Genomic DNA, 22,701 nt, shown 5'->3' with positions numbered 1-22,701 from the left:
ATTGCCACTCTGAGAGGTACTTTTTTTACCCAATCATGTTGCCGTTTGACCTAACAAGTTGCAATCTGGTCCTCCAGCTGTTCCTTATATGTACATTTAACTTTTCTGGCCTCTTATTGCTACCTGTCCCAACTTTTTTGGAATGTGTAGCTCTCATGAAATCCAAAATGAGTCAATATTTGGCATGACATTTCAAAATGTTTCACTTTCAACTTTTGATATGTTATCTATATTATATTGCAAATAAAATATAAGTTTATGAGATTTGTAAATTAGTCCATTCCTTTTTTACTCACAATTTGTACAGTGTCCCAACTTTTTTGGAATCGGGTTTGTAATTTTGGTTTGGACTGATAACGAAAAGGAAACATTTACCCATTTCTCACACATAAAACTATCATGACAGATGAATCCTATTTGAAAATAGAGAAAATAAATTATTTAGATCTACATCCTCTCAAATAACTAATTGTTGTTCTTTCATGACATAATTATTATGCATAATCTTGAATAGGGTCCAAGTGTATCAAACCCACCAAGTGGTGGATGAATTTGTTTTCTTTTGTATTTATTTTTTTACATTTTTTTTTTATCTATATGATTTTGCCAGTAACACACTTGCTGTCCATGGGTGAAAGCTCACTCACTGTACTGTATCTATGGAGAAACAACATTGCCACCATAGGACTACAGAACACCTCTCCTTGAAGATCCTCTTCTCCATAACATAGAGGGTAGGCACTCTGAATTCCTCAGAGATAGCTAATAGCAAATACAGATAGTTAATAGCAAATACGGAACAGTGCTATAAAAAAAAAAAAAAATCATTGGTGTAGCCCTACCCCCAGAGGGGTGGCCAAGTGTGTTCACATCCTCCTCACTTCTTTGGCCCTGAGCATTTTCCAACCCACTGGACAATAAAGGTTCGGATGTATTGAGTGAATAAACACAACCAAGTTTCAAAAGAAGATCAGTTTTTACTGTCTTTAGTAAAAGAGAATGAACAACTAGAAATTCAATTTAACAGGTAACATAGAAGACCAAATAAAAGAGAGATCCTGAATCCTCAAACCCAAAATCATAAAAGGTTCAGCACTCAGGATCGGATATAGCAAAAAGACAAGTAACCATGCAGATTATGCAATTATAAGAGAGGATTGATGTATCTGCCATGTACCACTCGGCACTACAGTGTCCTATGGCAACCGTTATATGTAGATGCAGCTCTCTGTCCGAACTAAACTGTGTTACAGGCCTTTCCAGACTCAATCTAGTGAATCACTGTATTTGCTTCAACTTGGATTTCTCTCACCCAATGTGATGGGGATCCACGTCCCGTTGTCCTCCACACTGGGACTCGACAATTCTCAAAAGCACCCGCAGTCTCTCCGAGTGTTTCTCCCCTCGGTCTGCCCCCAAGCTCTGTGACATACACCACTCTCTCTCTCTGACGTCTCTCCGCTAGGCCTCCGGCCTACTCTCCTCTGCTCACCACAGCAGCTCTTCCCCAATACACAACGTGCTGTCCTCAAGGCAAGAGAGCGAATCCTTGGTCCCGCCCCCTATTTATAGACATTCCCATCTGTCTCTGTGGAACCCAATGCTCCTTGGGAGGATAGTCCAATCAGTCGAGTCATCCTTAGCTTCCGCTTTCTTCGGGACTATATTTCCCACAATCCATTGTACCATCAATTCACAGAAACCCCAACATTAAAGAGATAGAACAGCACCAAACAGGCTGAAATGAATTCTTTATCCAGGCTACATTGGTAAATTTAAAAGACCAAAATGAAGTAATTAAGAGAAGTTTATTTTTAGGGTTTACTTACCTACCTTTAATGGTTGCAGGTCTATGCCTAAAAATATTCTATATTTCACCATCATCATCGGTTTCCCTTTGAATGATGCAAATGAAAGTTTTTTTGGAGGGGGCCGACAGATGGGATCTATCAAGAGATAAACCAGGTCAATTATAGCATTGATTATCAGTATTTATTTTATCATGGCATGTAGCAGATAACAAGTGTATAATGGATGCAGAGAACAGGAGGGAATACATTAATCTTTGGTAAACATTATGCTTGATTAAGGTTTGATTCCTAAATCATTCCCCACGTGCTTAGAGGTTTCATTGGTAAACAGTTGTGCTTGTCGAGAATAATGAGGATCAGGGAAGATTAAAAATAATGATTTCATAATCTGGGCTCTAAAAAGAACGGCATCAAGTCTTAGCCACTCATTCAGCAATGTTGGTCGCAATGATAGGCTGTAAACTTGCCAAGAGTTTTGGCACTGTGGGAATCAATTATCAGACCAGTCGTATGTTAGAGCTTAAAGCTGAACTCCAAGCAAACAGCTAAATACGCAGGGTAAATACATAAAATGAAGTGTCAAAGTATTTGTATTTATTAAAAATGACAAAGAAACTGTGCTTAAAATGGATGTAAACCCCATTCATGAAATTTGACCTGGGCACATATATCTGTAGTGTTTACCTACCTATCTCCAAAGCCCTGAGCCCCGTGTTTTTCTGCTGCTCGTTCCTGTGTTATCAGCATGACAACTTCTATCAAGTTCTCCAACACAGGAGATAAAAGCAGCTGGAAATTTGTGTAGGGGTGGGTGCATAGAGATAGATTAACAGAGAGCTGGTCTATTCACAATAAAACTCTGCATGTTTCTTCCTTCCTCTGCCTGTGTCCGAGGGGGGGGGGTGCCTTTCCTCCAATCAGCTGTCATGGAGTGTATGCCCAGACTCCACACCCAGTGCTGGAATATGAAGAAAAAATTCTAATACAATGTTCACTTTCTAAACAGTGTAGAAAGCTGAAGACAGCAGATATAGAAATAAAACTTTTGTAGGGAGATTTTTTAATCTCTTTGTAGTTCGCTTCACTGGGCATATGTGAGGGTTTACATCCTCTTTAAATTCATCCAGTCCTAGGATTGGCACAACTCTGTCACACCACAAAGCCTTGGCTAGACAAACAGGAGACCTGATTTTTCTATACAGCAGTTCAGTAACATTTACAGGTCTCATTCCCACACTGTGGTTGGAGAGTGAAAGGAGAAACAGCAGACTGATCTGCTTATTTCTCCATCCCTCTCCTCTGATAGGTATCACTTCTTCATATCTTCATGCTGCATATACTGCATTAGCCTCTTGTGTTGCTTCTTTATCTTCCAGTCTGAGCTCTGCTGTAGAGCAACTGCAAGAGGTTGAGAGCAGGTCAAATTGACACTGCTTGCATTTAAAAAATACATTAATTTATTAATTAAATCTTAAAGCAGATTTACACTCAAAAAGTGAAGTCCCGCTGGTTTGCTCCCCCCAACCAGCCTATAACTTTTTTTGGGGAGGCCAGTACAGATTTTTATGGATACCTGCTCCCACATCCACAATCCTTGCCTAGATGAGGGGGTTGTGCCTTGCCCTGTTCCCTCCCCTCCCCTCCAGCAACAATATGTCCCAGGAGGCTGCAGGACTTTCACTTTTCATATCCAAGATGGTGGCACCCGCCATCCGCAGTAGTAAGAAGAACCGGCTGTAGACAGCGCTGGACTCCAGTAATTGATTTTAAAAGCCAGCAGCTACAGTATAATGTTTGTAACTGCTGAATTTAAAAAAAAAAATCAAGCTGAAGTTCTGCTTTTAAGTATAGGAGTGGCAAATTTTACATGTTACTATGTAAGTTTGTATGTGCCATACCTGTGGGATCCCCATGGAAGCTGGAAACCACTGTGGTAGGCATCGCTACTCTAGTGATCTCTATTAGACTCCAGGTTCCATGTCCAGTGGCTACCCTGCTGATTACTGAACACAGAAGGCCACTCACTTGGCACGGACACCATCCAGAAAACACTTTGCACAAATGCAAAGATTTCTCTGATTGGATGAGGTGGAGATTGTGATGTCACTGTCCTGCCTCTCTACCTCGTTCAATCAGAGAATGCTTTGCATTCATTGTGTAGATGCAAAAAGTTCCCAAAAAGTTGCCATGCGGCACGAGTAACCTCTTGTGTTTGAAATGCAACAGGGTAACGATTTGGCATGGGACCTGGAAGCAAGTGGAGATCCTTGAAGTAGACCTTGCTTTCACTGGGGTCCCATAGGTATGGCACATACATACTTACATTGGTCCAAGCTAGAAACTGTCATACATAAACTTCAGCTTTAATGATTGCAGAGCTGCATTAAAATGGTATTAAATCCAAAGCCAAAAATGTAATATGTTGCAGCTTACCAATCATTGGATGTGGTGGCTGCATTCGTTTTTTTCCCTCTGTTTTAAGTCCACCTAAAAAAGCAAATTGCTACAGATGAGAATTAAGCAAACAGATCATGTTACATGTATTTAATCATTTTAATACCGGGCACTTTCATTACCTTCCTGCCCAGGCCAATTTTCAGCTTTCAGCACTGTCACACTTTAAATGACAATTGCGCAGTCATGAAACACTGTACCTATATGAAATGTTTATTATTTTTTTTAGACAGATAGAACTTTCATTTGGTGGCATTTAATCACCATTAGGTTCTTAATTTTTTGCTAAACAAAAGAAAAGACTGGCAATAAAAATCAAAGAAAAATGTCCTTGTTTCTGTTATACAGTTTTGAAAATAAGTCATTTTTTCTTCTTCACTAATGTGCGCTGATGAGGCTGCACTGATGGGCACTGATAGGCTGCACTGATGGACACTGATATGCTGCATTGATGGGCACTGATGAGGCTGCACTGATGGGCGCTGATGAGGCTGCACTGATGGGGTGGCACTGATGGTCACTGATGGGCACTGATGAGGTGACAATGATGAGGCAGCACTGATGGGCAGAGATAAGCTGCATTGCAATTGTTCAATGTATTCATAAATAGCATTGAGGACGGGATCACTAGCTCAATCTCAGTTTTTGCAGATGACACAAAATTAAGAAGGGCAATAACTTCACATCATGATGCAGAAATCTTACAGAACGACCTGAACAAAATAACAGAGTGGGCAACTACATGGCAAATGAGTTTTAATGTGGAGAAGTGTAAGGTATTGCACTTAGGGACTAAAAACATAGACGCAAAATAGGCGTTAGGGGGGAACCTCTGGGGGAATCAAGAATGGAGAGTCTTAATAGAAGATAGGCTAAGCAATAGCATGCAATGTCAAGCTGCAGCTGCCAAAGTTGGCAGAATATTAGCATGCATAAGGAAGGGGATATATTCCAGAGATAAAACTATAATCCTACCACTTTATAAAATTTTGGTCCGGCCACATCTGCAGTATTCTGTCCAGTTCTGGTCGCCAATCCTCAGAAAAGATGTGCTGGAACAGGAGGAAGTCCAAAGAAGGACACCTAAATTAATTAGGGAATTGGTGGACCTCAATTATGAGGAGCATTTAAACAAGCGCTCAATTTATTCTCCCTAGAGAAGAGACGCCTGAGAGGAGACATGATAGCGATTTACAAATACCTCAATGGTGATTCCAGCATAGAAAAAAAAAAGATTCAGTCGCAAGGAGTGTAAGAGGACACGAGGACATACAATGTGATTAGAGGAGAAGTGATTTAACCTTAGGCTACACAAGGGTTTTTTTACAGTAAGGGCAATAAGATTGTGGAACTCTCTTCCAAAAATGGTAGTAACTGCGGGGAGAATGGCTACTTTTAAAAGACTCTTGGACATACATCTCCAAGATCAAATCATTCAGGGGTATGGGAAATAATTACGTCCACACACACCTACACAGGTTGAACTGGATGGACTATTGTCTTTATTCAACCTCAACTACTATGTAATTATGATTAAGTTGCTTTGATAAGGCAGCATTGAAGGGCACTGATAGGCGGCACTGATATGCTTCTCTGATGGGCACTGATATGCTTCACTGATGGACACTGATATGCTGCACTGATGGGCACTGATAGGTGGCACTGATATGCTTCATTGATGGGCACTGAGATGCTGCACTGATGGATACTGATATGTTGCACTAATGGACAATGATATGCTGCACTGATGGGGCTGCAATAATAATCAAGGCACTGATGATCAGTGCCCTAATTATCTGTTTAAATGCCCCCTGTAACTAGAAAGCCGGTTATCAGCTTTCCTTTTCTCAGACAGTGACAGCACTGAGGAAAGGAAATGCCCCATACCTGGCATTTGTTTACATGTGATCAGCTATAAATTGGACACAGCTGATCACATGGTAAAGAGCCAATGGTATCAGTTCTTTACCCTGATGGGTGTTACACTGTCTCCGAAGTACACAGCTCACCACCGATCATTGCACTACATGCGACGCGATGTAAAGAACGTCATATGATGTCCAGTCAGAACAGTAAAGCCCTCACACATCCATCAATCTGCTATATGCCAGACTGGAAAGTTTTAAAAAAATTAATCGAATTGTTCTGTTTGAGTTTCCCGTTCTAACATTGTAAGAGCTATGGCTTACTTTTCAGGATTGCTCTAATTTTTGCACACGTGGACAGAACAACCACTGCAGAGCATGTGACTGCTATAGAGTGCAGAATTGAAGGGGGGCCCAGGGCTGTGTGACTATTCACTACGTTTTTCACCTTGCATTTAGCATTTGATACATACACTCAGATTAAAATTAAAATATATATATACTATGCAGATCTCTACTTTTGCCCTGCCGAACAGAAAGGAAAAAATGGGCCAAATTGAATTTAATAAATCTACAAGCAGCCATATTACATCTACTAAGGGCTGCACCTACAGAAAAAAAGACAGTGTTTTGTTAATTAACATTACAGTAATAGCTGCAATTACAATGTAATCTTTAGAAAGGGTCTAAAAACATTTTATGACGTATTCAGCTGAAAAATTACATTAGTAGACGTTGTTTTTTTTTCTCCACTGGAGAACAGCCCAGGGTCTCATTCAGTTTACATTTTTAAACTGGCTGGGGGATGCAAAGAGAGAGTGGCAGGACCACATGTCACCCATAAAACACCAGTTTAACATGCCTGCACTACATGATTGCTATGGAAGCAATTAGTATCTGTACCACTGGAGAAATTGCCTTTGAGATTAGAGAGTTGATGTCCTTAACAGTATTGCTATGAGGCCCATCACGCATAGTTACTGCCCCGCATGTAAATATGGCTTTTGGTGCAAATTAGGGCAAAACCATATGATGAAAGTGCAGCGATAGTGCCGTACGGAACAAAAAACAAAACTCAGTGCTCAAATATAATTGTTTAATGTCAGCTCCTGGTAGTGCATGAAGTATTAAATAAATTCCACTCTATTATTATAAGTGATACATTCATTTTATGTATAGTAAAAATGGCTATTTTAAGAAAATAACTATATACTTCAATCATTGTCTGGCTTGTTATGAATATAAATGCATCAGGGATTGTTTATTCATAACTTTATATTGTTTAATTATTTTTCACTATATATAAATCTGCTCCTTACACTTTGGCATTTGCTCATGACCTTGATAAAGAGGTCCTTAGGTAGCCTTAAGATGCTGTTGTTTCTTTGCCTTACAAATACCCCATTGGAGAATATTCAACGGGGGAGATTTAGGCCCCTTTCACACAGGCAGACCGTTCAGATCCGTCTGTTCGTTTTTTTGGCGGATCTGAACGGTCCCCCCATTCATCCCTATGGGGCATCGAATGTCACCGGAGACATGTCCGCTGACATCCAATCCAAACCGATCCGTCCAATATGGACGGATGGAAACCACAGTGCGGAGAACAGCTGTCATTCTCCTGCTCAGTGGGGGATCGGCAGATCGATCCTCCGCGGAGAAAAGCGGGGTCCGTTTGACGGACTATATGTGTGAAAGAGCTCTTACAGGACAAGGCAAATGCGTTATTTGTAAACAAAACTGTATGAAATTGTTGTGCTTGTACTGATTCACAGGCCAAAGCTTACCTGCTAAGGGACAATTCTGACTGCTACAGTGGGGGGATGTACTAAAACTGGAGAGTGCAAAATCTGGTGCAGCTCTGCATAGAAACCAATCGACTTCCAGTTTTTTTTTTTTTTTTTGTCAAAGCTTAATTGAACAATCTAAAGTTAGAAGCTCATTGGCTACCATGCACAGCTGCACCCTATTTTCCACTCTCCAGTTTTAGTTAATAAAACCCATTGCATTTTGCAAATTCTGTGTATCCATAAATTGATAAAACTGAAGGTGTAACAGAGCTGAACTAAAAAAATGAACTATAATAGCAACATATATTTGAAATGATCATACATGGGGAAAAAAAGGGAATAAAAAATAATTTATTATGTTTTACTTAAAAATGCCTATTATTTTAAAAGCAAAGTTCAATGTGAATGTAAATACATTCACATTTTTTGTATACCATGTTCATTTACTGTAGAGGCCATTACAGCTGGACTTTTATGGTGCTGAATTGAGTTGAAATGATGTACTTGTAAAATACATACAGATATTTTGTATCAATTATTTGTAATAGATGCTTGATGGGATAGCACAGGAGGTCAATAGTTATTTGTTTTTATGATGATACCTGAATCAATACTATGTATTTATATAGTACATGCTTTCAGCTAAACTCAGTACCATGAAAGTGCCCTTGTAATGGTCTTTAAATAAATATGGTATATATTTGGCATGTCAGTAATGGTGATGTGATGAAACCCATGTATTTTTCTTGCTGGTACTCTATAATTTGTATAATATTTCTGCAAAGGAAAAAAATATATTTTGATATACTCTTTAGTCTAATAATATGAAATAAAGCCTATGCATGTTTAACACTTGCAGCTGGCTGGTGGTGAACTTGTATCAGCTCTGTACCACTTTTGGTTAGCTTTAAACTCATAATTGATTGACTTAAAGTGATTGTAAAGTCTTTTTTTTTTTTTAAATAACAAACATGTTATACTTACCTCCTCTGTGCTGTTGGTTTTGCACAGAGCAGCCCGGATCCTCCCTCTTCTCGAGTCCTTTTTCATTGGCCCCTCCCTCCTGTCGAGTGCCCCCACAGCAAGCAGCTTGCTATGGGGCCACCCGCGACAAGCTGAGGTGCGGTCCTGCTCTCTCTCTCTTCTGATTGGCTAACTGACTTTGATTAACTCAGGAGGGAGAGTCCCCGACGGCCGAGGGACTTGTGGACATCGCTGGACAGAGATGGGGCTCAGGTAATTATTAGGGGGGCTGGGGAGGTTGCTGCCCACAGAAGGCATTTTATCTTAATACATAGAATACATTATTAGATAAAAAACCTTCTGCCTTTACAACTCCTTTGAACATCATCTCCTGCTCATACAGTGCTGAATGGAGTCTTCAGTTAGACAAAGACAGTCAACAATGAACAGCAAATGCTGATTTTTGTATCACAGGAAATGTACGGTGTATATATTTTCTTTGTTTATAATAATTGGGGGGATTAGGGGGACAAAAGGCATACAAGTAGTTCATATGTATCTATTTCCAGCCAGTAGATAACCCTTTAGGGCTTTTTCACACGGGCGATCTGATCAGATCTGCCTGTCAGCTTTTTAGGCGGATCTGATCGGATCCTCCATGCAGCTCTATGGGGCAGCGGGTGTCAGCGGAGACACCTCCGCTGACACCCGCTGCCATCCGCATCCGATCCTGTGCTTGAAATCTGGACGGATGGAAACCCTATTTTTCCATCCGTTCAGTAATCGGAGCGGATCGGATCAGATGAGAGCGGACAGGCGGTCCGCTCTCATCCGATCCCCCATAGAGGGCAGCGGGGGCTGAGACACCTTCCTCTCCACTCTGCAAGCGGAGACGGAGCTGTCATCCGCCCGGCTCAGCGGGGATCGCGGATTGATCCCCGCTGAGCAACACGGATCCGCCTACGGAGCGGACCGTGTGAAAGAGCCCTTAGGCTTTTTTTCTTCCCATGTTTAAATTTCTATAACAGGCTTTCTTAACCTTTTATAACATGGAGGAACCCTTAAGATAATTTTCCATTCTCAATCAACCACTGCTAATAATTATTATATCTATAGCCTAAAGTGATACTAACGCCTCACTTTTTTGTTTTTCTTTTTGATTAAAAGCAACAAACATGTTATACTTACCTGCTTTGTGCAGCTGGTTTTGCAGAGCAGTCCAGATCCTTCTCTTCGAGGGTCCCTCATCACTGCTCCTGGCCCCTCCCTCTTTATGAGTGCCCCCACAACAAGCAAATTGCTATGGGGGCACCCAAGCCGAGCTGCAGCTCCGTGCGTCCATTCAGACACAGAGCCATGACCCACCCCTCCCCCCTCTCTCTCCTCACTGGCTCACTGACTTTAAATTGACAGCAGTGGGAGCCAATGGTGCCAGCTGCTGTGCCTCAGCCAATTAAGAGGGAGAGTCCTAGTCTCTCATGCAACAATTCTGGATAGAGATAGGCTCAGGTAAGTATTAAGGGGTCTGCACACAGAAGTTTTTTGAATAGAATGCATTAAGATAAAAAACCTTCTGCCTTTAAAACCACTTTAATGTGATGGTCACTGGGAAGTAAAGTATAACTAAAGTCAAGTTTTTGTTTTTTTTTTAGTTTTGGATAGAGTAGAAAGGGATAAGAACCCCTGCCAGTTTTTATTGCTGTCTATGCCCCCGCTATTGAGATTCACCCTATTTGTCCTGTTTACCATTATCATTGAAAGTGAAAGTAGAAGAACATTCCAAATTTTGGATTGTTTTTCAGAAAAGTAATAGAGGTAAAATCTTCCAATGGGGACCCCTGGCTCTGGTGAACTAGGGGTTCCCATTGGATTTTCATATTTTGCAGGGATTTCCTCTCACTTCCTGTTTGGCTTTGGGAAAGGAAGTGAAGGGAAGTGAAGGGAACTCTACACAATGGGAAATAGATGGTGAAAAAAAAATCTGGCATAGGTTATAACTCTCCCCCCCCCTTACTCTATCCAAAATGAAAACATTTTGCCTATAATTCTACTTCAAATGTGTGGTTAGTAGGAAGAATCTCCCTCTTACAGATAGCTAAAAAGATAATTTGTATCAGTGGGAACATACCTGAGAGGCAAAAATTGCTCAGTGCTCAAAGAACCCTAACAGCCTATAGAGGAATCCTGGTTGGGAAAGGCTGGTCTATAGTCTGGCCACAGTTTTACTTGAAAGCAACCTGATACTATAGGGAAAAAAAAAACTTAACCACTTTACCACTAGAGGATTTTGCTGGCTTAAGTCTGGGCCACTTTTTGCGTTTCGGCGCTGTGCGAATTTAACGGACAATTGGGTGGTCGTGCGACGCTGTACCCAAACAAAATTTACTTCCTTTTTTTCCCACAAACAGAGCTTTCTTTTGGTGGTATTTGATCACCTGTGCGATTTTTACTTTTTGCGCTATAAACAAAAAAAGAGCGTTTATTTTGAAAAAAATAACAATATTTTTAACATTTTTTTATATGAAATTCCCCCCCCCCCCCCAAAAATGTAAAAATCTAATTTTTTTTACATTTTTGGCCAATTTGTTTTCTGCTACCTATGTTTGGTAAAAAAAAAATCACAATAAGTGTATTTTGATTGGTTTGTGCAAAAGTTATTGCGTTTACTAACTAAGGGAAAGATTTCTGTCATTTTTGGTGTTTTTTTTTTTAACGAGTAATGGCGGCGATCTGCGATTTTTTTTGCGGGACTGCGACATTGCGGCAGACAGATCGGACCCTTGACTGACATTTGTGACACTTTTGGGGGTACCAGTGACATTACTGCAGTAATCAGTGCTATATATATGCACTGTTACTGTAAAAATGACACTGGCAGGCAAGGGGTTAATTTTATTGGAAAGGGAGGGGTTAATGTATGCCTGGGGCTTACTGACGTGTGTGGGGGGAGGTGACTGAGTGAGTCAGGGACAGATCAGATGTTCAGCTATGCTGAACTGCTGAACACTGCGATCTGTCACTCCCTGTCACTTAGGAGATCCGCCCACTCTGTTTACACAGGCGGATCTCCAAACTAGATTCCCCGACGATCGGTGAAGAGCGGCGGCAATCGCCGCCGCTCCTCCCCTGGCCCGACTCCCGCTGTGACTGAAAACAGCAATGTGAGCAGACGTTAAGTGGTTAAACGGGCCTGCTTGCAAAAGAAGTGACTAAATACAATTTTTTCCTGCTTCCCAGGACACCGCTCCATTCTAGAGAATTATTCCATTGATGGGAAACCAGCACTTACAGGTGTGTCAATCTCCTTGGTCCCAGTGTTTCCTCCCACCAAATCTCCACTTCATGGGTATATCCTGCACTGAAGTGGAGGTTGACAGGAGGAACCAAGGAGTGATGCAAGGAGAAATCCCAAGGAAATCCCTACTCTTGGAAGTTTCCTAGAAGACGTAAGTGGAGAATTTCTCTTGAATTGGAAGTCTTTCTTGAATATAAGAAGGTATGAAGCTCTTAATGGGTAAAAAGTAAAAAACAAACATTTGGTCTGAAAATAACTAAAAGTAAGCTAAAAAGTAAACTTTTTGAATGTAACAATACATACTGTATGTAATGGTTTAAGGCACCCTTAAAAACATGATGTTGTGTATCTTGAATAGCTATTGTATTAGAACTTGATATAAATATTTCCTGTTTACTTTGATCTAAATTTATTAACAAGATATACATACAATTTTTATTGCAATTGAAAAGTATTGATATTGCTAAACATAAAAGATCATTATGTTCACAGATTACATTAAACTGTAATCTTGCAACAGGCACCATGAGATCAATAACAATGACTGAAATGTTTTAAAAACACAATTTTTAGGAATGTTATACTGCAAAAGCATTGCCTGTCTCTAAACTGCAATCATTCTTCTGGAAATAACACAAAATCAATGCAATGGACAGAAAAAGACACTACAGTTCTTAAGGTTCAGTAATTCAAAAATGATCCACTTGTCTTATCTTTTTAAACCTATAAAAAAGAAACAAAAGAATATTTTAACATTACATTTTAAATCACAGAGTCTTTATGGCTTTACCTATAATCTGGATTTAAAAATAAGCGTATCTGGCTAAAGTTGTTCTGTTGCAATTTTTTTTAAAGGAAAAAAGTGTTCCAGGGTTATTTTAGGGTTTCCACTTTATAAGGGTCCAGCTCCTGTGTCTTCAGTTCATCAGAAAATGTAGTCTCTAATTATGCTTGAGACAGCATTTCCAGTTGGGGAGACCAGTTATCCAAACTGGCTATTTCTGTTCTGGGTGACCAGTTGTTAGCTTACATAATGTGCCCTGCAGACTCCTCCATATGTTTGCATATTTTTATTTCTAAATTTGAAAGACATACTGGTCAGGTAATTTACTCTCTTCCAAACTAGCTTCAATATGTAAATGTGTGTAAAAGATTTGGATAGGATTGACCCAAACCTCCCTTTCTCCCTTCAAAGCATGTCCCAGGATTACTTTTCTTTTACTACCTGTGATGTCATCAACAAGCTTACAGAAGAGGACACAGTTCCTATTGCTATAGGCATGCCCCCAGAACTACATCTCCCTACTGATTTCTCCCCACACACAGTATGTGGGCAGGTTATTGGTATTCAAGGCAGCAGCATAGTTTTGTTGAGAAAGAAATTACTGTATGTAAATGGCAGGAGCCAAAGAGTTGTAGCAATTGGCAGAGTCCTGTATTCAGCAGAGAAGAACTGCGGCAGGGCGGACAACAGTGCTTGGTTTCTCGTATGTCAGAGGCATAATTGTTAGTTAACAGAATCGAGGTAGGATCAGTAGGAACTTCTCTGTACCTGAAGCAAGGGAAAAAGGGGGCAGCGTGCATGTATTGCATATATGTGACAGTGCTGTTTCTGTGCCTGGACCAGTGCTGTCACATGGGGGCAGGACGAACGAGTCCCTAAAGAGGAGCTCCACCCAAAGGGGGAAGCTCCACTTATTTGTCTCCCCCCCCCCTCCGCTGCCACATTTGGCACCTTTCGCGAGGGGGGGAGGGGGCAGCAGGCACCCGGTTTTAATAGCTACCCATTCCCACTTCCAGCTGACTTCACCCTGGCAAACTTATCTGGAAGTTCAGCCCCCCGTCCTCCCTCCGCTGCTGCTGGGCCATTCACAAAGCAAAGAGTGCTTCAAGCATGCGCAGTAGGGAATCGACTGTGAAGCTGCAAGGCTTCATTGCCGTTTTACCTATTCCAAGATGGTGGCGGCAGCACCATAGAGCCGATTTGTGTACAGGTAAGTGTCCTAATATTAAATATTAAAAGTCAGCAGCTACAGAATTTGTAGCTGCTGACTTTAAATCTTTTCTGAAGGAGCCTGGAGCTCCACTTTAAGTCTGTAAAGACTTGACTAGCTTACACAGTTTTTGATTTCCTCACTCATGGGTGGAAGGGAGCGGCAGGGGAGCAAAGGAAAGAAAATATGTACTGCTGGGAATGGGGACTTAAAGTGAACCTGTCGCTTTACCCCACATTGGTTTTCTATAGGCATTTTGAATTCCAAGTGCATGGTGTCCTTAGTGCTGCATGATCTTTGTAATGTAAGATATTTCTATGAAAAGGGCATGTGTTTACCCATGATGTAGAGAGGGAAGAGTGCTGTGGGTACAGGCAATGTTTAGGAAAGATGAGTGATCAGCTGGGAAAATCCATCTCACCAAATCAACTCTGGCAGAAAGCTTTAACCAGGCTAGTGAAAGGACATACAAACAAATCAATGTTTTTACATCCAGACTGAGTGAACATTCTCTAATATCTTTCGAAGCATGTATAATGTTCTCCTTTGGGGGGACAGGGACTCATATGAATGGTTATATATACTCTGTAAAGTGTTTTATAATATGTTGGCCCTATATAAGAACAGATATGGAGAAGGGGTTTTTGGTCTCAGTGGAGCCCTTTAGTCGGTTTTTGCCTCCGTCCCAGAGAATTTTTAATATTTGGTGGTTGTGGGTGCCTCAAACCAAGTAGGTGGGGACTTTATTTTTACTTGCTTTACTCTTGCCCATAAAGTCCCCACCTACTGGGTTTGAGGCACCCACAACCACCAAAAACTATATAAGAACAGGACATAGAAAAGTTATTAAGGTTGTGTTAATAGGAGGAGCCAAGAATAAACTATGTATTAGCTTATATTGTACATTGTACAGAGTTAAAATAAAAGCCTATTCAAGCCTCACCTGGAGCACCAATAAATCAATATAGAAATAAATAAATAAATAAAAGCCTACATAGTATATACTGTATATAAAATGCATTTCATTTGATTATGCAAAATGCTGAGCTTGCTGTCCATTTAACTCTAAAGAGTCGGTATTATGTTTAAATGCATCATGACACTTCTTCTAATGTTCAACCATTTTCTTTGCTTCTAGGAATGACTTGTCAAGCCCGGACATCGTACACCGAGGATGAAGTTCTTTGGGGTCATCGTTTTTTCCCTGTAATTTCTCTAGAAGAAGGATTCTTCAAAGTTGACTACTCACAGTTCCATGCAACTTTTGAAGTTCCCACTGCACCTTACAGTGTCAAAGAACAAGAAGAAATGCTTCTCATATCTTCACCAATAATAGCACCAGCAGTAGGTAACAGCAAAGAAAAAAATAATTCTGTAGACACTCTGGACAGCCTGGATGACATTAGCACAAAAATGCCTCCAAAACTCCAGAAAATCACTGGCAGGGAGGAATTACCGAGAAAATTACTCAGAATGAGTTCTACAACTTCAGAGAAAGCTTACAGTATGGGTGACTTGCCCATGAAACTCCAACGAATAAGTTCAGTACCCGGTAATTCGGAAGAAAAACTGGTCATGAAAACCACTAAGATGATCTCAGATCCTATGAGCCAGTCGGTAGCGGATTTACCTCCGAAACTTCAAAGATTGTCTGGTGGCGGCAGGATGGATGGGAACTTGCCACCTAAATTAAGAAAAATGAATTCAGACAGATTTACATAACAAAAACTTTTAGGTATTATTTAAAAAAAAAAATGGGTTTAAAAACTCATCAAAATATACGTAAGGAACTGTACAAGCTCTTGCTGAGATCTTGTTTCCTTTATAGGAACTCCATATGGGGCACCATTTTTAAGGCTGACTGTAGACAGGACTGTACTGTATATATAGTGCTTTCATAAGAGACCTAATGTGTTTTTATGGTCTTTCTAGAACTAAAGTAATACTAACTGGCATGTAGTATCACATCAAGCATGCAATAATAGTGTGCATATTTTGCATATAGTTTTATGGCATGATTCTTACTTTATATTGTATAATCAAAAAAAAAAAGGGGCATTATTCTCCCCCATATTTTTTAAACTAGTACTTCTATCATAAGAATGGTTAACTATAAGGGCAAAGTTTTAATCAAGATTTATTTATCATTTGAATAGAAATTGTAAATATATATACATGCAAGCTATTTCCAGGCATGTATTAATTATTAAGGCCAAAATTAATTTATTATTATAATTTCATTTTGCTTTAAAGTGGACCTGTCACTTCTACGCAAAATTGATTTTGGGACTATGTATAAACTAGCCTGTTCCACAAAGCACACTGCAGGCGACCACAATATTCTGTATACCAAGTTATTGAGAATTTTTTAACTCAAAATTGTTTTCTATAAGTCTGAATAAGCAAATGCTGATAAAAATACTAGAATGAGAACAGCAGTATTGCCTTCTCTAACATATTTCACAATTTCATTGACATTAGGCACAATAGTTGCCTGCAGGGAAACAAAAAAAAAAAAAAAAAGTGATCACAAAGGTAAACTATTACAATGTTATGGTAACTTCAATATTTACTTTATATTTATATGTTGACAGGTACACTTTAATAAATTCAATAAAAAGCTGAACTCCAGGCAAACAGCTAAATATACAGGTAAAATACATATATTGGAGCTTGTGCATTCATTTGCATATTTTTTATCTGCCGGGAGTTCAGTTTTAATTTACCAAATTGAAAAAGGGCTGTCAACTTAAATGGGATACACTTTGTTTTTTATTTATTTTTTTCTTTTTAAATGTGTGTACACCAAGACAATTCTCATTCTTGCCAAAAATTCCACATCGCAGCTTCTGCAGAGTGTAAAAGAAAGCAAACGTGGAGTTTTTAAATTAATTAGAATTTCAGTTTTAATGATGTTTCCTGGTGTTTTCATTTCTCCTGGGCTAAATTAAATCTTTCAAATAGATGTATGAGTTTTTCTTATGCTGTCATAGGAAAGGTTTTTCCTTGAATTAAACTAGTATAACATTATATATCAATATTCATTTACCCAAATTTTTCTTTCTATTGCAATGAGCTAAAGGCATGGTGTTTAGAAATACTCACACTATTTTTTGAAATGATATTCATTTAATAAACTTATGATAGAGACATGGTATATTATTGATAAAAAGAATGTGTTCTTAATACATTTTTAAAGCCATACAATTAGATTTCATGAAAAGAAAAAAAAACATTATTTTCTTCAGCATAGCAAGAATAATTAAATTAGTTTTGGTTATTCAAAGAGATTTTTATAAAATCTCCTTTTCAGTTCCAATATTTATTTTTAATGTACATTATAGAAGACTGACATTAGGGAATATTATGGGACACCACTGACCTAAGATATATATTATTGTATGTATTTGTATATGGCTACATTATGCAGTTTTATACACTTCGGGTATATTAAATTATATTGTGGCACTGTGCTTGGACCCTTCAAATCCACTGCAAATAAGTTTTAATACTTATTTAAACAGCACTGCTGTAAGTGAGTTACTTCCCAGCTGTGCTACGTGCACCATGTCAATTATGTCTGAGTAGTTAACTATTTTTATCCTCAATTAAAAATTAAAAGACTCTACAACACTGCAAAATGACAAGCAAGGCAAAATTCATTAAAATAATGAAATGAGTGTTGGTCTTTAAAACAAAATCGTAAAATAAAAAAAATAAAAAACTAATTAAAAAAAGGACTACAATGGAACTGTCACCCCTACTGAACTAATTTATTTTTACACACACGGTTACTAGGAAACTAGATAGCAAAGCATCTTTCAAAGAGTTTTGTAATAGCTTCTATATTCTTTTAAAGATATCTGTCGGTGACTTGTATTGCTCAGAAATGTATACACCAAATTTAGTCATCCAGTAAGCAAAGCTTTCAATTTAGTCCTTTTATAGCTTACTTGTTCCACTACCATTTATAGGATTGTGCAGCCACATTGGTTAGAGTGGCTTGAATTTGGGAATTAAGTGTTTGACACTAGCACCCAGGTTTTTCTAAAGAGGTATTAAGCCCCAAAACAACCATGTAATATGCAGTTCACCAATCATTAAATGTGGAGGCTGTGTTAGTTTTCATGTTGAGTCTTCTTTTTCTTTGTTTTCACCTGGTTATCTGGCCAGTAACACATTTCCTGCCTTGGGGTGTCTCCACTCTGGAAGGAGGAGTAAAGGAGACACCTTTGGACAGCACCATTGTTAGTACAGCAATCCTTCTGCTGTGCTATTATATTCTGACATGGACAACCCCCCCCCAGCCAGAACACACTGGACAGCACTCAGAGCCATTGGCTGAAAGCACTGATCAGATGCTGATCGGCTGTTGGTTTTCCAGCATGCTTTTTCGGCAGAAGCCGGTTGTGAGATCGGTTTCTATAAGACAAGGACCTATACACAAAGGCCAAATGTCGGCTAGTTTCTACTTTACTGCTGATTTTGCCCAATATTTGGCCTGTGTGTATGGGGCTTAAAGTGTTACTAAACCCAGGAACCTGCATTCACTATATCTGGTCTCCCACAGTACACAGAACATGGAAGTGCAATTGTTTTAGTAAATATAAACAATAAATAGGAAGGTGAAAAATTACTGCGCTAACAATTGAAATGAAAAAAGCGGCTAGCACCAATCACTAGACAAAAAAGTGACCAAACTTAAAAAAACAGGAAAATGTGCAGCGCTAATATCAATGAATGTGATTAAACAAATAACACATGTATAAATATAAATGTCCAATCAAAAACCACATGGAAATTAATAAAAAAAGTCCATCAGGAAAAGACAAATCCCAAGTGAGTGATGTGATGAAATGAATCCAACATAAGAAAAACATGATCTCAATGTGCAGCAAATCCCAACACCAGTAAAGATAAGTGGATTGCGCTCACCAGATATAGTGGACCCAGATACCTTATAGCACATGGGTCATAAAAGCTTGTTGGAATATTTGATGGATGTCCCAGCTGGATGAGCCGACTTCAATGGAATCCATATAGATCAGCAACGATTATGCTCCAACATGGATATGGATAAAAACCAGAGGGGGGGGGCAAACATAGTGTAATACTGCTAAAATAGATTTATTAAAAAATAAAGCCGATACACTTACAAACATCCACAGGTAAAATGCATGTCAGGGATATATAGCAGGGCTGACTGTAGTCCTCTTAACGCGTTTCAGCAGAAATGCCTTTCTCAAAAGATAATTCAGATAAGTCAGCCTCGAATTGCCCACTATATATAGTCTTATGGATAGTTTATTTCACCTATAGGAAATGACCGGCGTGAGCCGCATCAGATTGTAATGGCGCCGGCGATTACATATTATAATTTATGATTTTGTGTTTCAAACTTTATCATACCTGAGGTGCTATAAAGAAGAACGCACAGTAAAAAAAAAAAAATCATATGTTAATAGTTGGTTTGGGCTGCTCATTCTTAAGAATTACATGCAAAATAATGGTACCACTTTCAGCACCTAAAATCCGAAAGAATCAGGGAGGTTAAAGAAAGCTGAAAAGTAAAATAAAGGGGAAAAAAACCTTAAAAAAGGGGAAACGAATGCAGCCACCACATCTAAGAATTTGCAAGCTGCAATATATTATATTTTTGGTTTTGGGTTTAATACAACTTTATTAGAGGTCTATATCCAATCACTAAAATCTCTTAAACAGATTAATTTACTTCTGAATATTGTTGTCAGTCTTTTTAAAATCTGAAGATGTCATTAAATAATCCTGCCATGAATGTCTTTGTTTGGACACTTTGTGATATGGGGGTGACAACTGTCTCTTGATTGTGTTCCCACATTGTCCCCTTGTCATATACACCTCTGGTGGAGACTAAAAGTTTTCAACACACATTGTCCAAGTATGGTCCATCTCTGTCACTACCGGGAACCCGGACCTGACCAGCTCCACAATGGAGCATGTTGATGTAGATAGAGAGACATGTTGATGTAGATAGAGAGGCTGAAGGATATCTGGAGCTCTCAGAGGCACAAAAAGGATAACAACATGTGGTGTTGTGGTGAAAATAGCAATTGTTTATGATACACACAGCACAGAGTAAACTAATTGTCCTTCACTTAGGGTTTACAACTATTTTAAGTGTAAATCATAATTGCAACTTTAGAAGATGCGGGACAGAACTAAAAAAAATCTAGCTCTTGCGGTCACAAAACTTTTGGCACAGAAAGCACTCCAGTGCATTTGGCATATCTCAGTTTCTTCTTTTCATAGTTCTTTCATATAGCAGATAACTTAGTTTGTTTTACTTTATAATTTGTAAAGAAGGAAACATGTTTAATGCAATTATTGTTCAGGGAAAATCCAATTCTTAGTATTTGCTAACCTAGGCAAAGACCTACTGTGCCTATTGATCAATTCTGTATATATTTGAGAATACCAGATAATATCAGTGTTTTAGTTAATATACACCAAGGTGTCTCTGGGACTGTACCTGCTGTAACTCCTAGAGCAACCAGTTTTATAGTAATGTAAGGCTAGCCATACTCAGAAGGTTGGTGAAAGGTCCAACCACAGACAAACATTAAGGAAGGTCTTTCCATAGACATGCATTATTGTTTATATAAATATCCCCAAGATGACCAATTTTGAGGGATAGAAGAGAACCTTCTAAAATGGATTTTCCTTGACAATTGCTACTCAGATAAAAAAACAAAGAACAGCACCAGTGGTCACGTTCTTAGTGCAAAAACATATACATTAAGCTGAAACAGTTGTGCGTGTTTATAGAAAGATCATTTCTAAGGCTGCGATCCAACTGCTGCATTTTTGTTCCTGTGGAATTGCTCCATCTGTAGTTGAGGCAGCGAGATATCTCTCCCATTGCTAGCGACTCAGCAGTGTTCTGAACAAAGACAGAGCAACATCTTTCTGCATCTAGCTACAGAGTGAGCAATTCCATAGGGACAGACAGGCAGCCTCTTTAGCAATCCTCCTGCTGGTGATTTGCATCTAGCAGTAGAATTGCCTATCTGACCTCAGCCTATGAAAAATACTTTAGTAGTTTCATAATTCTAACTGCCACCTCCTGGGTATGGCTCACCTAAGTGTTTGTTTTTAATTTACCTAGTTACTTATCTAATTTTCAGCACAATAAAAAAGGGAGTTATGATCATTTTATAGAATTTTGATTGAGATCTAGGTAAACCTTAGACAAAGAGATCTCAGGAACTCAGGAACAGAAAAAATATATTTATGAGAAATTATTTTATCCTTAATACATGGATATATTTCTTTATGTGAATCTGATTATTTTATCATACAGTATTTATTTTCACAGAAAGTAATCAACAGCACAGGCATTAACTAGTTAAATGTTTTCTCTTGTTTTTTTTTTTTTTTCTAAAAGATGTGTATAATTTCAATTTATGGTTTATTTTGTAAGTCTTATGTCATAAATAATTCTAAAGTGACATTTTATTATTAGTATACATGACTATGACATTAGATAGAATGCAGATAGACAATGGTGATTAAAGCTGAACTCCAGTCAGTCCTAATATCACCTCAGTTGATGACCACCTTCTTCTACATAGGAAAGGTTAAATGCTCCTTAGTTTTGGGTAGGTTTTGAGTAAAGGAAGGTAGCCTTAATCCTCATTACCCTGGCAGCTGGTGCGTTCCTCTTCTCTCCTTCTTTCCCGGTAGGCAGGCCTGCTGGTCTGGCATTGTAGGTGATGACATTGGGGAGGCCACATCCAACTAACCATCAAAGAGTAGGGGCTTCATTGGCCCAGTTCTACGGTGGGAAGAAGCTTGCAGGTGTCAAGAATAAGGTAAGTACTTCTCTGTTTTGAATCCCCCCTCCAAAGGAGTATTTAACCCTTGCTGGATTGTGGTGGTGCAGGGGACATTTTACAGCTGATTGGAGTTCAGCTTAACATCTTGGTCTAGTCATAAAAGAGTAGTCATGCTTCTTTGCACAAATCTCTAAAAACTAGCGTTACTGACCGAAAATATTAATACCCATTAGGAAATAGGTAAAAACCCATGTTCATATATCTGAAATGTTTCAAATTTATTTCTTATAAGGTTATTTCATTAATGCAGGAGCCTTATAGCCTCAAAGGAAGCTTGTTTAGGGAACTGTTGGATTGTTTTGCCACTGTTTAGAACCAAGCTTAATCTTATGGATCTGTAATAAATTTTGATGAAGTCAGCATTATCAATTGATTAGACCTAAAAAAAAGTATTTGATTAAAAACTTCATATCTTGAAATAAATTACTTTGGATTCCAAAGCTTGGTATACTTCTTGCTTACATTTTATGATGCTACTGTATTAATGTTTAAAAGTATTTGCAAATTCCTTATATAAAGTTGCAACTATCACTATGGGATATTTGCTGTACTGTTTTCTAAATGCATAAAATATCCTTATAATTACGGAAGTCATTGACAGCTAACGGTGTTCTTCACTATCTGTAGATAATTTGTTTAATGTATGAGCTACATT

The 22,701-nt window shown here is 38.8% G+C and overlaps 1 protein-coding gene across 1 annotated transcript in view; it reads left to right on the top strand.

Annotated features, from left to right (window-relative positions):
- The window catches only part of KCNJ3 (potassium inwardly rectifying channel subfamily J member 3), a 359,501-nt gene extending 342,662 nt beyond the window's left edge, over nucleotides 1–16,839 (top strand). Inside the window, exon 3 of the mRNA XM_082260674.1 lies at nucleotides 15,311–16,839. Within this exon, the coding sequence (XP_082116800.1) occupies nucleotides 15,311–15,894 (584 nt within the window). The 3' untranslated portion in view covers nucleotides 15,895–16,839. The remainder of the gene's footprint in view (nucleotides 1–15,310) is intronic.
- Nucleotides 16,840–22,701: the final 5,862 nt, after the last annotated feature.

This window comes from Pelophylax lessonae (genome assembly GCF_965119305.1).
Source record: "Pelophylax lessonae genome assembly, chromosome: 6".
Taxonomy (NCBI): domain Eukaryota; kingdom Metazoa; phylum Chordata; class Amphibia; order Anura; family Ranidae; genus Pelophylax; species Pelophylax lessonae.
This window is presented reverse-complemented; position numbering and strand designations above follow the sequence as displayed.